General features: G+C 21.9%; 1 protein-coding gene across 1 annotated transcript; it reads left to right on the top strand.

Moving 5' to 3' along the window:
• Positions 1 to 12,619: 12,619 nt before the first annotated feature.
• On the top strand, positions 12,620 to 15,412 carry LOC129615234 (uncharacterized). The gene is made up of 3 exons (XM_055530353.1): positions 12,620 to 12,779; positions 12,959 to 13,111; positions 15,309 to 15,412. The coding sequence occupies exons 1-3, from the start codon at positions 12,620 to 12,622 to the stop codon at positions 15,410 to 15,412; spliced, it is 417 nt and encodes a 138-aa protein (XP_055386328.1).
• Positions 15,413 to 16,414: the final 1,002 nt, after the last annotated feature.

The following is a 16,414-nucleotide window of genomic DNA, read 5'->3' as shown; positions in this document are numbered from 1 at the left end:
AATAATATGAAAACTTTTCAAATATTATTGTAATTTAGACATTTTACTCAAAATTGTTATAATTTTGATTGTAATAAATTGTTTTTTATTATAATATTTTTAAAGAGTATTAGTTATTTTTAATATCTTTTTTAATTAAATTTATTTAAAAACAGAATTTAAGATTGCCAATTGAACAATTTTTAAATATTATACATACATATATATGCAAAATACAAATATAAAAATATATATTTACAAATATCATTTCGGTTGTGTGTTTTTCTTTTTTACTTATGAAATCGATTTAATATATAGAATATAATAATGGCAATAACTAAAAACGAATTGAAATAAAGAGAAAAAAAAAACAGAAAAGAAAAGTCAGTACAGGGTTATTGATATTTGTTTTTATGCAGAAAAATAGGCATTGAAATCATAAAATCGATTGAAATACAAAACATTATTATACACCCACATGTTAATATTTATGATACATTTATATAATTATGTACATTTTTTATTATATATCTACATTTATGTGTATGTATATAATAAATATGTATATTCACAAAGAAAACTTAATACACGAACATATCCTTTCAATATACATTATTATAACAAAAAAAAGAAAAAAGAGAAAAAAACTGAATCCTTAAGTCACAATTTTTAAAATTTCTTGATTACTTTTAGTTTTTCTGATTTTCTTCTTTTTCTTTTCCTTCTTAAATTTTATTTATAAACACAGGGTTTTACATGTGTTTATAGTTTACGTTTGAAAAAGTTTATTAGTGCTATGAAAAAAAACCCAAATAATATTACAAAAATTTTCAAATACTTTTAATTAAATAACTAATAAAAAAAAATTTCTTTAACTTTTTTCGTGGGAGAAGATTTAATTTTTAAAATTAAGAGCCTGATCGTCTATCTCGCTATTTTACTCACCAAGTGAAAAGAAAGTGAATAATTATCATATATTTGTAAATAATTAGATTTCTCACTAGGCCAGTTATATTGCGAGATTAACGATCACGCATTTAATCACTTTAAATAATTCACTTTTTGAAGTGAACACTTTTGAACTTATGTAACTAAAGTACAAGTTGTTTCTTTTTCTAAAACTATTTTTTCGTTTTTTTTTTCCAAACTCAAAAATGCTTAACAATATAATTATAAGTTGAAATTTAAAATATAATTATAATTGAAAATTGTCGAACCTAAGATACGAAAGTTGAAATGTACTACGTACGTAAAATATTTATTTTCTCATTACAACGAAGATCTGTCAATTTTTCCAAAGTGTTTCAAAAGTAGAAAACGCTCAAAAATCTTCTTTCTCTGAGTATTATAAATTAGTTTGGTTTTGTGTTACGACACCTAAAAACACATATGCTTTTTCTATAAAATATTTATTAAAATATATATAGTTGTACAGATAGGATATTTATATTCGCTATTCTGATATTATTTAAGTATCGTAAGAAAATCATACTTAAAAATATACTGAAATAAAAGCTATAATACAAATATGTATATACACGTACATATATATATATATATATATATATATATATATATATATATATATAGATTGGTTCATAACATTGTATAAATGTGTGTAAGCATATATATATATATATGCATTTATATTATTATACATACATATATGTATAAATGTGTAAACGATTCGACCTTGTCTGTTATAATTTATAAGGTTTAGGCTGATACAAAATTAATCAAAACTATTATTAATTTTTAAATGCTCGAAAATCAGGACCCATAATAAGAACAAAAAAAAATATAAATAATAATTGGACGAAAAGCAAAACAAAATATAAAATAATGTCTTTTTTATGATTTGTTTTTGTTCTTTTGCTTCATAATTATTGAAATGACACTATTTTTTCCTTATAAATAAATGTACTTAGAATAAGTACATGTATAGATACGAGTATATATATATGAATGTACTTAGTTCTTCATTTCAAAAAATTAAAAGATAAAACAAGCATAAGTCTAGATTATAATGCAAAAGAAAATCTGGAAAAATTCTAATTTTTTAAGTAAGTTTAGTTAGGTTTTTCTCACAAAAACTGAATTTGAATAAGTTTTTTCTTTTTTCATCTAAATCCTAAATGATTTTTTTTTATCTTTCTTGATTTCATTACTTGCAATTCATTAATTGTATTTATTTAAAATAGGACTTGCTCAATACTTAGAAATGGTATTTTATACCTAGCCACAACTCATTTTTTGTTGTATTTCACTTTCAAGATCAAAATTTAAGAATAACAAAATCATGTTAAAGTAAAATATTACTATAGACGCTCAGCTACTACGTTATTGGAAAAAAAAAATACCTGACATGCCTTGCAACAATTTCACAATTATGATCCCATAAACTTTACTCATATATCATGTAGGTACGTATTAAAAATTAATTTAATTGTTAGCTTAATAGCGAAATTAAGTATAATACATGTAAAAGAGACAAATTTCATTTTCAAAAGCAAAATTTTGTAAATTTCTTTGTGTAACAATTCTTTCATTTCTTATTTTCAATTCAATCATAATTTTTCTTCCTCCTCATTTCGAAATTTTGTTTTAAAAATTTTTTCATTCTGAAATTTAATTTAATGACAAACGTATATTAAGAATGCAATTGATGGAATGTTGTCATTATTTTAATAAAATCTTACAAAATTGAATTGTTTTAAGTTGATATTTGTTGGTCTAAGTTGAATAAATATTGCAAGTAGATATTTCATATAACTTCATATTATTAATTTTGACATAAATGTTTTTATGTAGGGAATTATATTCCACAGCTGTTAGTAAACAATTTAATAATTTCCACTTAAAATACAATTTACAAATTAAAATCATACCTTAAAAACAAAGATCAATATAAATCAATATACCTAGGGCAACCTATCTGTTCAGCTAATAATTTTATAATGAAAAAGAGCTTCCTACCAATATTTTTTGTTGCTGCGAAATTTATTTGTGTTTGTTTTTCAATAAAAGAACGAAGTGGTTTAAAGATAAGTTTAAACCTAGGGTTATCTCCAACTCAGCTTAACAAAAAATAAGCTTACTACACACACGAATTGTAAATATGCTTATTGTTATCAAATATATGTACGTATATATTAAATGTTGATTTTTAAATGGTGAATATTTTTACATTTTTCTTTAAAATATATGTACATGTTTGCATCGTATATGCACTTTGCAAAAACAGTAACATACATATGTACATACAAACAAATTTATAGCCCATGTTATTCGTTTAATACGGTAAAATTTTAAGAATAATAACTACTTTGATGTTTTTAATTATAAACTGTCAACTAATGTGTGTATATAATACTTTTCATTAAGCATTAAGCCAATATTTTTTGTTATTAAAATAACATAATGTATATGTATGTATGTATGTATGCATTATGTATACACATATATGTACTTATAGTTGCACTTACGTAAAATAAATGTAATTATGTTCACTATCGTAAGTATATTATTATTATTACGAACATCCACAAAAACTCTATTGAACTCTAATTAAAATTTATAATTGTTTTTTCTTCAAGATAGTTTTTACACCACGCAAAGTTTTATTGGATTTGAGATTTCAAAATTTCAATTTCATGAGTACCTACTAACTACTTGGTTTTTTCCCTAAATAACAAAACTTGAACTTATTTGACAGTTAATTTGTTTTATATTCTGAATGTTGCCGTTTTTTTCGATTTAAACTTGAAAATATTTCTACTTCTAATACTTATGCTAAATATTTTTTTTTTAAATTCAATTTTTTCAATTTTTAAATAACTTCTTTTACATAAAAATATAAAAAAAAAATTTATACGTAGCAAAAATGAGAGTTTGAAATTTATTTAAATCTACTTGGTACATTTATATATAAAATAAAATACAGAAGAAATTTTTTTCACTCAAATACACCTACTTTTTCCCATATAATGTTTTAAGTATATAAACATAATTTTTCATATTACAGTAGTTTCATATATTATATGCAAGTACATAAGTAATACACTTGTATAGCTGCTTACATATTTTGAAAGTACATTATATATTATTATATTAAGAAAAAAAACAGAAAAGTAGAAATTCTTTAAAATAGGTTAACTTAAAAATAAAAATTTATAGAACAAAAACAGTAATGAAATTTAGTTGTAGAATTTGGATTATGGGTAACAAATTTTTTCTTCCTTTTGCAATTTAAAAAATTTAAGAAATAAAAAGATGTTAGTAAATAATTTTTTAAATATAATTTACACTTATTGTGAACATAATACTATATATGCTATATATGTAGGTAGGTATATATAAATTAGTAATTTTATAATATAAAAATAAATATATCCAATTATCAGCCACAGAAGCACAAGTAGAAGCATATTCTACCTACAAGGACACAAAAAAGAAAAAGGAAAAAATATTATATGTATCTATCTACATATATATAATATATATAAATACTTAAATTTATATAAGTATGTATGTATATACAAAAAGGATATAAATTCTTTATAAAGCTTTTCACAACACTTTGTATCAAAAAAATTTTTTTTAATCAATCCTAATAACATGCCTAGAAATTAACTTTTTTCATACATACTTATGTACATATATATAATATGCATATTACTTATGATAAAATAAGTGAAAAATAAAACTTACATTCGTTAACATTAAGATACCTATTTTATTTATATACCTACTCACACGTGAATATGTGTATATATGGACATATATCAAATATACATTATGTATATGGTATAGGATAGTTAAAGAAATTTAAGAATATATTTAGATATACATTAAATATATGTATATATAGATACCATAATTTTTTAAATTTATATATTTCATTATTATATATGTAGGTAAGTATACCGTAAATTATTAAATTTGATGTTAATATATTGAAAATTTACCAAATTCTTATAGATTTTGACTACTTTATATACGATAATGCCTAGTTATGTGGGTATATACATATCTAGAATAAATATTGCAAATCTATTTAATGCATTCAAGAAAATTTAGATACTAATTAAAATATATTGAAGAAAAATTAAAATTGAAATTTGAAATATTTTGGATTTTATAAGAAAAATCAATTTTTTTTTTAAAAAATCAATGTGTTTTTAAAAAAAAGCATTTCAGTTCTTTTAAGACTTCATTTCACCTTTCGAATTTTTGACATTCTTATCGAATAAAACTAAAAACAAAAATAAAATGTATGAAACCTGGAACAAAATTCAATTATGTTCTTTTAATTTTCCTTTTTTTTTGTGTTTTTCTTATAAGGATATTGTAAGGATATGTAAGCACTTCTATAACAATCTTAATAGGAATATATTTAATATATATAGATACAAGCTGTAGATAGCTATTATATTATGTGTAGGTAGATAGGTATGTGTTATATACACCCATTTTAACTTTTTTATAAAACTAATTTAATTTTATTATAGGTTGGTATTTTCTTTTATTATGTTCTATACAGTTATGCGTGTACTTTTTACTTAAAAATAACAATAATTTTACTAATTAACAATATTGTATATCATTGTACATTTATACTGTTAATACATACTATTTTTTTTATTCTGAATTAACTAATAACAAAAATTACACAATTTTCAACTTTATTTTTTTCTTTATCTTTCTTTTATATATAAAGAAAATTGATTTTATGTATTTTTTTATTTTTAAATTTTATATTTATTTCTAATTTATTTTATTTTTTATTTTTTTTTTTTAAATTTTTAATAGGAAGTTTTTCTGCTTAATAATTATAAAAAAAAAAGAAAGTAATATCTTGTAGAAAAAAAAATCCGCAAATCCCGTATCTTTTATTAAACTACTACCGTAAATGAGGACGAATAACTACAATACTTTGACAACGACAACAACGTTATACATTTTATTTTCTATTTTCATCACCACTACTAAAATAAACTACTCTTCTATATCAGCTTTTGACATTACGATTACACCAGTTGTCAAAAGGAATGTCATTTGACTGCGGCAATATTGTTTGCATTAAAATTTTAAATTTTTTACTTTGCTTTTCGAATTTATCATAATTTTTTCTTATTAAAGTTTTTATCTAAACAGAAACAAAAAAAAAACTTTACTTTCTATAGTGTTGAATAAAATTTTGTTAAAATCAAAATTCTCCTAAACCAATAACAATCAAAACATTCTGGATCTTAGATATGGAATTTTTAAATTAAATTCCATACACGAAATTTTCTAGTTTTAACCTTTTTATGTTTTTCAAATAATTATTAATCAAATATTAAAATGATTTCGTTGGAATTATGCATAAAAAAATTTATGTTAACTTTAAATTTTTTATTTAATTTTGATTACTAAAAAAGAAAATTATACATTTTAAATTTATATCGATATTGCACACATTTTATGTAAAACAAATTTCTATAGTAAAATTTTTTTTTCTTTCCAAAAATATTTTTTTATGTATTTTATCACAATCTTCATCAATATAAAATTACTTGTATTATTTATTATTTTTCTGCAGCACCAAATTAATTTTTTCAAATTTTTTTTTCAATTTTTCAGGAAAAAAATTTCCGATTAGACTTTTTCTTACATTATTTTAGTACAAAAAAAAACTTTTTAGTAGTGTCACACCATATAATTATATCATATGAAAATGAAAATTTACACCTACAGTACAACTAATATATTTTATTACATATTATATTTATGTATTTGTGCAAATACAAAACACTTTTTCGATTTTGTACTAAATTTTAGTTTTAAAAACAAAATAAAAATTACTTGCATTGCCCCCGAAATAATACAAAAATAAGAATTTCTATGAAATCAGTAATATTTTAGTAAAAACATCAGCAGACAGCTGCTGTCATATGTTTATGAATAAAAAATATTTTATTAGAATTGTGCTAAATGTTGAATTGCCGTGTAATATCTTTTTATATATGTGTACCAATAGTACTTTGAAAACTTTCACAAAATTTAATTTCATATTCAAAATTAATTTGAAATTTATTTAAAATCTAAATCACTACAAAGTCTAAATCATAGCTACATATTTTGCCTCTAGCTTTACTTATTCAAGTTCCGTACACAAAAATATTAGAGTTAAGTTTTTACAACTTATTTTTTATAATTGAACCTACACTAATCTATAAGCTTTTGAAAGTAAATTAAAATATATCATGCTAAACAAAAAATCAGGCGTTAAATAACAATTTTTAGTGTTTTTAATTTGTTTTTGAATTTCAATATATAACAATAACTTTGCATTGCAATTACGGTTATTTATCTACTAAAAATGCTTATTAGAATTAAATATCCACTTTTCTTAGAGATAATAGTTTTAAGATAAATTTTTTTAGAAGGATTTTGAATTGTTTTCAAGAAGGCCATAAAAAATACATACTTGTTAAGCATATTCTCTAAGAGCAACATATAAAATTAAGGTTAATTACAATTAAATCAATAGACTCCTTGTTCAACAATGTAGTATAATTATCATTATAATAACGGACTATCAGCAAAGAATGTTTTTGATTGAAAATAATTTACTTTATAAAAGAAGAATGAGTGCTTTTTTTGTGCAAAAAAAAAAGTACAAAAAAAAAGTGCTTTTTGTTGTGAGCATAAAAGATCATTTGCATCAATTAAGGAAACGAACGGCAACTCTAAATTTAAAACTCTTAACTCAGTTGTTTTGATGCATAAATTATAAATTGCAATTGCACTATTAAGTTTTAAGTAGAAATTTCTTAATATTCCGTAAGAATATTTTGCATTTTTCTTTCACGAACGTGTATAATAACTTCATTTTATTTTTTGAATTTTTCTAAAAATAAAATAAATAAAAACTATTATCTGAAACAGTAAACTTCCTTGCCCACAAACATATTAAATCCGTATTTATGTGGGAGTATTTTATAGCTAACGCTATATGTCATACAATTATATGAATTTCTTCGAATTTAAATATTTGCTGTCATTTAGTTCTAATTTGGTACTAAAAATAATTAAAAAAAAAGACCTGTCTTAAGTGATAGAGCATGTAGTTTATTTCATATGGAATTGAAAACTGTTATATGCATGTTTGATAATACAAATAAATATTATACAAATCTATATTCAAACACTTTGATTTTTATTCAAATAAAAATGACAATTCGTTACAAACACATTGCTCTATACACACAGTAACAAAAAAAAAAAACAAAAAAAATTACCGCGCATGTATTCATTCATATATTTTTCTGTTACTGCTATCCTGTTTTTTTCTCATTTGAATGTATTTTTTTATATTAAAATTTATGAATAAAAAAAATGAAAAAAAGGATACTCCTTTTCAATATTTTTCACACACTCTACATTTCGATTCATATATTTATATACATTGTTATAGATATAAGTGTAATATACATATATGAAATAATCAAGATACTTATGTATACAGTATGTATATGTACAAATATGTAGGTATATTTTTAATATATTTTTTAATTTTATATTTGTAATTATTTTTAATTTTAAAATTGAGCAATCGACCGACCTATATAATTTTGAATAGGTTGGATGGTTTCCTTTTCTCGGACGACGATCCTTTTCAGCACACACGAAAATATAATTTTTTTTAACACTCGGAAACTAAAAAAAAAATCGGCGATGAGAGAATACTATTTTTTTTGTGGTATTATTATATTCCTTTCCTTCATACATGTATGTATCAAAATTCTGATTAGGAATTCTTTTTCTACCTTTTTTTCTTTTTCTTCTATTTTTTTTTTACTCTTTTGCCTAGATTTTATTAAGAATATAATGTTAAATTTATATTTATTAATTGTATTTTAAAAACTATCATGAACTTTTTAACATTTTCGTTTAGTTTTATGTTTGTATTGAACACTTTTGAAAAATTATTTTGAAATTAATTGTAATGAAAATGCAGTATAATTTTTATTTAATTTTTTTTTTACTATCGAATTGCGACAAAATTCCTCTACTTTGCACTTCTGTGTTTTTTTCGCGCACAAATACAACTGAATTTTTTCTTATTCGTTTTCAATACATTTTCAATATTTTAACACACAACACAACAGTAGAGCAGCAATATGAAAATGGAATTTTTGTAGTAGAATATGTAATAAGAATTATTATGTTTCATTTTTCATTCCATTTCACCATTTCATTTTCCTGAAAATTTTATAATAGATTTTTTATTTTACTTTTCATTAAAGTAAAATGAATGGAATGAAACAGTATTTAATTTAACCATATCCGGTTCTGTTAAATAATGATAAATAATTTTACCGTTAGTTACTTTATATCATGAAAAAACTATATTGAAAATGACGCTCTAAAATCTAAATTTAGGGTTCCTTTTTAGAGGAACATTATTAATCATGCATAATAATACATAAAATAGCTTTCATATAAAATTGACATAAAAAAAGTGCATTGTTACTATCAAATTAGGCTAAGTACAGCTTAATATTGTAAATTAGATATATGTTTTTTTTATAATCTGACGAAATCTAATTCACATTCGAAAGTTAAAAAAAATCAATTTATAAAAATTTATATGTCATAATTAAATGACCAAATTCCACGTAGCTTTAATTTTATGAAATTCAGTTATAATATAAAATTACGCTTATATCGCTCGCTTACTACAACACCGACATATAACTCAAAGTTTGCACATTAAACGAAAACGAATTTTGTTTTTGTTACAGTTACTATATTTTTCCCGTTATGGCATTATATTTTATTGTAATTAAAGCTAGAAAAATGATGTTTTTGCCAAAAATAAAGAAATGTTTTACGCACTCATCTCTACATATAAATAAATTAGAAATCGTATTTTTTGAATTATGTCACTCTTGAAGCAAATAAGCGATACGTATCTGGTCTTATTTTTATCTTTTTTTATGTTCAAATGTCCTTATTAAATTATCTTCAAATTTGTTTATTTTTTCAAGAATGAAAATCAAAAAACTAACAAAATATTTATAAGTACATATGTATATATATATATATATATGACAATATACATGTCCAATTTCATTGACCCATGACAAAATGAAATAAAAAAAAGGAAGGATATAAAATAAAGTAAAAAATTTTTAAAATAATAATAAAACAAAAATAATAAAGTAGGTTCTTAAAAAGACGATTGGCAGATTAGTATTGAAAATTTTGTAAAATATTTGTAAATTGGAAACGGTTTTTAATAATAGTTTTTGAATATTTTTCACTGCAGCAGATTTATCTTTCCCATTCCCAACCCTATTGAGTTTCTCAATTATAGTTGAAAATATAAGTGAAATTTTAACTGGGCAGAACAAAAAAAGTAGAAAATAACTATAAAAACTTTACTCAAACTATAATAAAAAGAAATTCTATCAAAAAAGAAGTAGTCTTGGTTTCAAAAACCGATTTTACCTAATGATTGCATTCCTGAGTTTAACGTCATTACTTTGAATTTAATAATGATTAGCAAGGACTAAACGAGTTTTAAAGACAAGTTTATTTTTCCTTTTATCTTTTATTTATATTTTTAACTAATTTTATTTACTATTTTTCTAATAAACATAAATCTACTTTTTTCTTATAGTTTTTATAAAACTAATCATAATTATATTTTTATATTCTTCCTAATCTCTTTAATATTCATTGCCTTTCAATAAAATATTTTGTATTTATATACTTTTAGGTAGTATATATATATATGTACACATAAACGAAAGAATTCTAAATTTGTATTCTACGAAAAAATTTATAAATTGTTTATAATATTCTTTTATTTGTCCGTCTTTAATTCTAACTCCATTTTTTATATAAATAAAATTTTACTTATAAAATAAGAAATTCATACCACGTATATGTATAACAGTTAGTGTAACCAATTTAATCACCAGCTAAGTAGGATGAAAGTGATAGCTTTTCATAGACGGATATAATGTATGTAGTTGCGATTATAATTGCCTGTGTATGTTTCACAGTAGGGTGCGTCATTTTCTCCTAATAATTCTTTAATTAATTTTCTGTTGTTATATTCTAAAAATGCACGTTGTACATTTTTTTTTGTTTAAGGAGTTTTTTACACGTAAAACAAAATATGAATTGTCACATAATAGATTGAAATCATTTCAGGTACTTGCTTATCTATTCCTTCATATTTGCATATAGAAGGTATAAAACTACAATTGTTTTGCAAAACCGTAGTTTTAACTTCAAGTTACAAAATAAGTACACCCTCCAATATCCAATACATATTTATTTATAATTAAAATTTTTATTATGTTCGGAAAGTCAAACAATACGTAAAATTTCTAAAATTAAGTCTACCGTCAATTTCATTTTTTCAAAGTGTATCGTTAAATATGCTAAATTTATTTTAGATTGTCATTTAGGTCTGCAGCGGACAAGTTAACCTTATGTGTATATAGTACAAAAATTCACAAGAGTTATTCAAGCACTAATTTTGTTTATAGTAAATTCTACTAATTATATTGGACCGTATATCTCATATAACAAAATTGTTATCATACTAAAATTGAAAATTAGAGAAACACGAGTTTTATAATGACCCAAGTCCAAGTCTACAAGTAGAAAGTCTACAATGCACGTACCTACCTAGGTTATGTTAGATATTCAATACTTATTACTTATTTTAGTAACTGGGCAATCTTAAAGGCTAGTACAAAAAAAGAAGGATAGGTTTCTTCTAAATATTTTCAGTTAAATGACAAACAATACTTTATTATTATTTTTTTGTTGCCGCTGTACAGTCGCATTGATTTTAAATTAATTAAAGTTTATGTTGCAAAATTAATAATTTTATCTATTTTCTCACTCCCGTAAAATGAATTCGATTTTAATAGATTAGATTCAAATAATTTATGTTATTAGATTCAAATAATTCTATGTAATTTGATTTAATATTAAATTCAATTTCAACAATAGAAAAATATTGAAAATTTCGGTTCCAATTTCATATATCTGGACAAATTTCGGTATTCAAATCTTTGACAAATAATATTTCTCTATTTCAAGCAAAATGATTATCCATTAGATATTCTAAATTTATATAGTATGAAAAGAAGGGAAATTAAAATTCGTGCGAAATGTTTCACTTAACTTACATAGAAATATTTTGTTATATATACAAGTCACACCTACTTATAATCGACCCATATGTTAAAGATCATATTTTATATCATCATGATATACATAGGTACATAATATATATAGTCAAAGAATTTAAGAATTAAAATAAAAGAAAAACCTATGTTGGTATTAAAGGATACACACATATTATCCTTTATATATATTTCAGAATATGTAAATAAAATTTCAAATGAAGAAATCCAAAAGAGAATTTCTATTTAGTTAGTTGACTGTTGAATTTCGTTGTAATAAGTTCTTCTCAAAAATATACATAAATGAAAAATTAAAATAATAACTTCAAAAAATTAATTTTTCTTTAAAGAATTAGAATTAATTAATTTTAAAATCAATTAATATAAAATTAAGAATTAAATAAAGGAAAAAATCGGATTAATTTTATAAATAAATTAATATGACAACGACACCATCATCAAATTCAGATATTGAATCTATAATTAATAATGAAGATTATCAACTTGATCCAGAAACAGCTTGGCTTGAAGATATAACAATTGGTGGATTTCGCGTATGGCACATTATGTCATTTTGTTTTGCAACTCTATTAAGTTCAAGTCAGTTAAAAATCGAAGAAATAAAATTTCATTTTCATTTTTTCCCTGTATATCTAAATTTATTATGAATTAATTAATTAATTTTTCTTTAATATCTTAAATTTATTTATCAATAAATTTTTGTTGTCTCCTTTTATTTTCTATTTTTTTTTTTTGTAATTTATTGATGATGTCATCAGTTATTATAATGTGCTGTTGCTTCCGATTTCGTATACCAAGAACTAAGCAAGAAATTGAAGCTGATTATCAACGAAAACAATTAGCGAAAAAATTTCGTGAAAAATTAAGTCATATAAAAAATGCTGATATGGATGAAATGGATTTACCTAAAGGTAAATTAAATGAAATTAATTAAAATATTACTATTTTATTATCAGTTAATTACTTCTAAATTCAATTCAAATTTTCCAAAAAGTATGACGAAGTACCATTATTAAAGGATTTTACTTTAAGAGAGGTTGATTATTCTACTAGATGTTTATTTTATTATTTGGGAGAATAATAAAACGTTTATGAAGATTTATGACGTATGTACCTAATTAACTGTCTAACTATATAGGAACAATATATACATTTAAATTTAATTATTTAATTAAATATAGCAAGTAAAGATACACATACATATTAGATTATCACTAGTTTTCAAAATAAATATACGCTTTTCTATCATTTGAATATTTTGTTTATCACATCATAAAATAATAAAAGTTTTATATCCCAACAATTAGGGGCATTCTGGTCGTTTGAAAAATATAACTCCCTAATTTTAATTATAAAAATAAGGGTAGAGAAAAATTTTTTTTATATACTTTACACTTTTACTTATCAATTCATTTTTTAATTACACATTTAAATACACTGAAATTAGAGCGAGCATTGTATCCTTTAAACACACAAATTAATTTTTTCAAGACTTACCCACAAAACAATATAAAATTTCAGAGACATAATTCACTTTAATATTCTTTTGTTTTTTAACTAATACATATTAAATGTACCCATCTAATAATGGAAGGAACTCCTTGAATTTTTCACTTGTTTTCATTATTCTAACGTATTATTACACAATAAGATACTCATTTTAGTACTATAGAAATATGTATGTAATCTTTATTGTAGTAAGTTGCCAATATTATAAATATATTTTGCATTTAATATTTTAAATATATAATATGTATATCTACGTGTATTTATATTAAGTTTCGGTTTCATAAATTTTGATTAATTTATTTAAGTTGTATTTCAACTTTCAGAAGTAAACTTAAGTTATATTTTAAATATCAGAATGATTGCTAATAATAACAATAAAATAATTTACGCTATTGTACGTACTTTTTTATGTACACATGTTTGTATTAAAATAAATATTAGTTCATTTGTAATATAGGAGTTTTTATTTAATAAATACATGTTTTACTTATTATAAGAAAATTAATTTATAAATCTCTATAAAGTTACTTTTTAATGTAATATTGATTGGTTTAATATGAGAAATCATTTTTTCAAAATTGAAGCATTTCTCAATTTCTTTAACTATCGGAAACTCAAAAATAATTCTAATGTTCAAATTTTAGAATTCAGTGCCAGTAGATACTGTTATTAATATTTAGAATATTTTAGTATAGAAGCACAAATATGGTTTAGTAATTATATTGCACCCATTACATTTAAAATGTACTAAAGTTCTGCGATAATAATGTTTATCTCTATAACATCTTTGTCATAACAAACATATCCTATTGTTGCCAACATATTATGAATTAAATATATTTCCTTTATTTTTTTCGTATTTTTTTTAAATCTTTTTTTTTCAAACTATTTTTTTCATATAAAAAATATTTAATTGTTATTAATATTTTAAAATCAGCTTTCTCTTGTATTACACAATATTGTTCGAGAAATATAAGAGGGCTAGACATTTTTTTTATGGTTTTATTTTTCCATGTTTGACACAAATATGTAATTGAATTGAATTACCACTCCCCATTACATGAGAAATACATATATGTACATGAATATATATGCGTAAATTGTAAAAATTTCATCATTGCAAAAAATCAAAATATTAAAGTAATGTCTTTATATCTTAGATTTAAAGAGATTAATTAAAGACTAACAGTTTATATATAGCATAAATTATAAAAATATTTTAAGAAGTTTAATCAACAGGTAGCGTCATATAGATTGTCTCTAAAATTTAAGGGAGCGGAAATGTACGTAATGAATCTTTTCTAGTTTGAATTTTTTTAATTTATCCAAATTCATAACAAAACTGTAACATACATACCTTATTCAATAACAAATTGCGTACTGTAAAATCCCTCATAGGGTAAGTGAAAGAAATTTGCAATATGCATTTAGATTAAAATAATTTGATAAAGTCTTAATTTGAATAAAGTTCATGAGTTAAAGCTACGAATAAAATATTGATAGAGCATATTATATTCAAATGATTATTTACTAATTTTAAAATTATTTTTATTAATTTAAAACAAACTAAAATAATAAATTCAATTATCTATATTTTAGCATTACAAGTTGTTCAAAGTGAATTCCTATCAACGGAAAATAGTTTGGAAAATTTATCAAGCCGAGATGATTCGAAAATTACCGCAATTCAAATGTTATCATAAAAATAATTTATAAACAAGAAAATATAAATATTTTTTTTAATCTCAACTCACATTTTATTGCAACATTAAATAATTTAATTTTGAAATTAGAAGAATTGAATTTTCAACAATTAGTTAACCATCTCGACAACACAGAAAATTGGGATATTTTCCTTTTTACTCCTTATAATGTTAAATACATAAAAAAATATCTAATTAAGATTATATAAAAAATATTAAAATAAAAACAAAATATTTGTAGGTAACAAAATTAAAGCCCAAGATAAAACAAAAAAGTATTAAATACTTAGTATTTTAGTGATAAGTTACTTGTAATTTGAAGTCGTTTAATCAATAAAGCAAATCAAAATTTAATAAAAAATTAAAGCTATTACAAATTTTCATTTTCAAGGATAATCAGAAAATATACATAATAATTTTCATAGAATGCGATTTTATATCATGTATCTACATAGGTTTTAGTTTTTTTAACCATGTATAATTTGAGAAAAAATATGCAAATTTTGTTCATTTGTACACATTTGTGTAGAAGTTTATATAAAAAATTTTAAAATTTGAAGCGCATTGCGGCTGTTAATTTTTTTATGGATGTTCTTATAAGTATCTTATTTTGCATCTGAAATTATTTGTAGTTATACAAGAAATATTAGCTGAAAGTTTTTTTTTCTAAAAAAAAGAAATACCTCAGTTTGAAATGAGTCTTTACACACATAACCCAAATAATATACTGTCACGAATGTCGCAGATTCAACTGGACCCCTGAGATTTTCAAATATGTAGTTCTACCCTAGATTATAATATTAAGCATGTTCGATAAATGAAAACTACAAAATCTTCAAATGTAGCTTGTTTGATAGATCTCCACCACAAAAGAAGTACGTATGTCGAACTATGTAAATATGTCGAAAATCTTAGCATACTTAACCCCAAAACATTTTTAAAGTTTCTTTCAAATGATGCAAAAATATTTTAGGTTTGAAGAAAACATACTGAAAAATGAAA

The sequence above is a fragment of the Condylostylus longicornis genome, unplaced genomic scaffold (genome assembly GCF_029603195.1).
Source record: "Condylostylus longicornis isolate FDR11 unplaced genomic scaffold, ASM2960319v2 ptg000135l, whole genome shotgun sequence".
Taxonomy (NCBI): Eukaryota; Metazoa; Arthropoda; class Insecta; order Diptera; family Dolichopodidae; genus Condylostylus; species Condylostylus longicornis.
The sequence above is the reverse complement of the archived record's forward strand: the minus strand, read 5'-3'. Positions and strand labels throughout refer to the sequence as shown.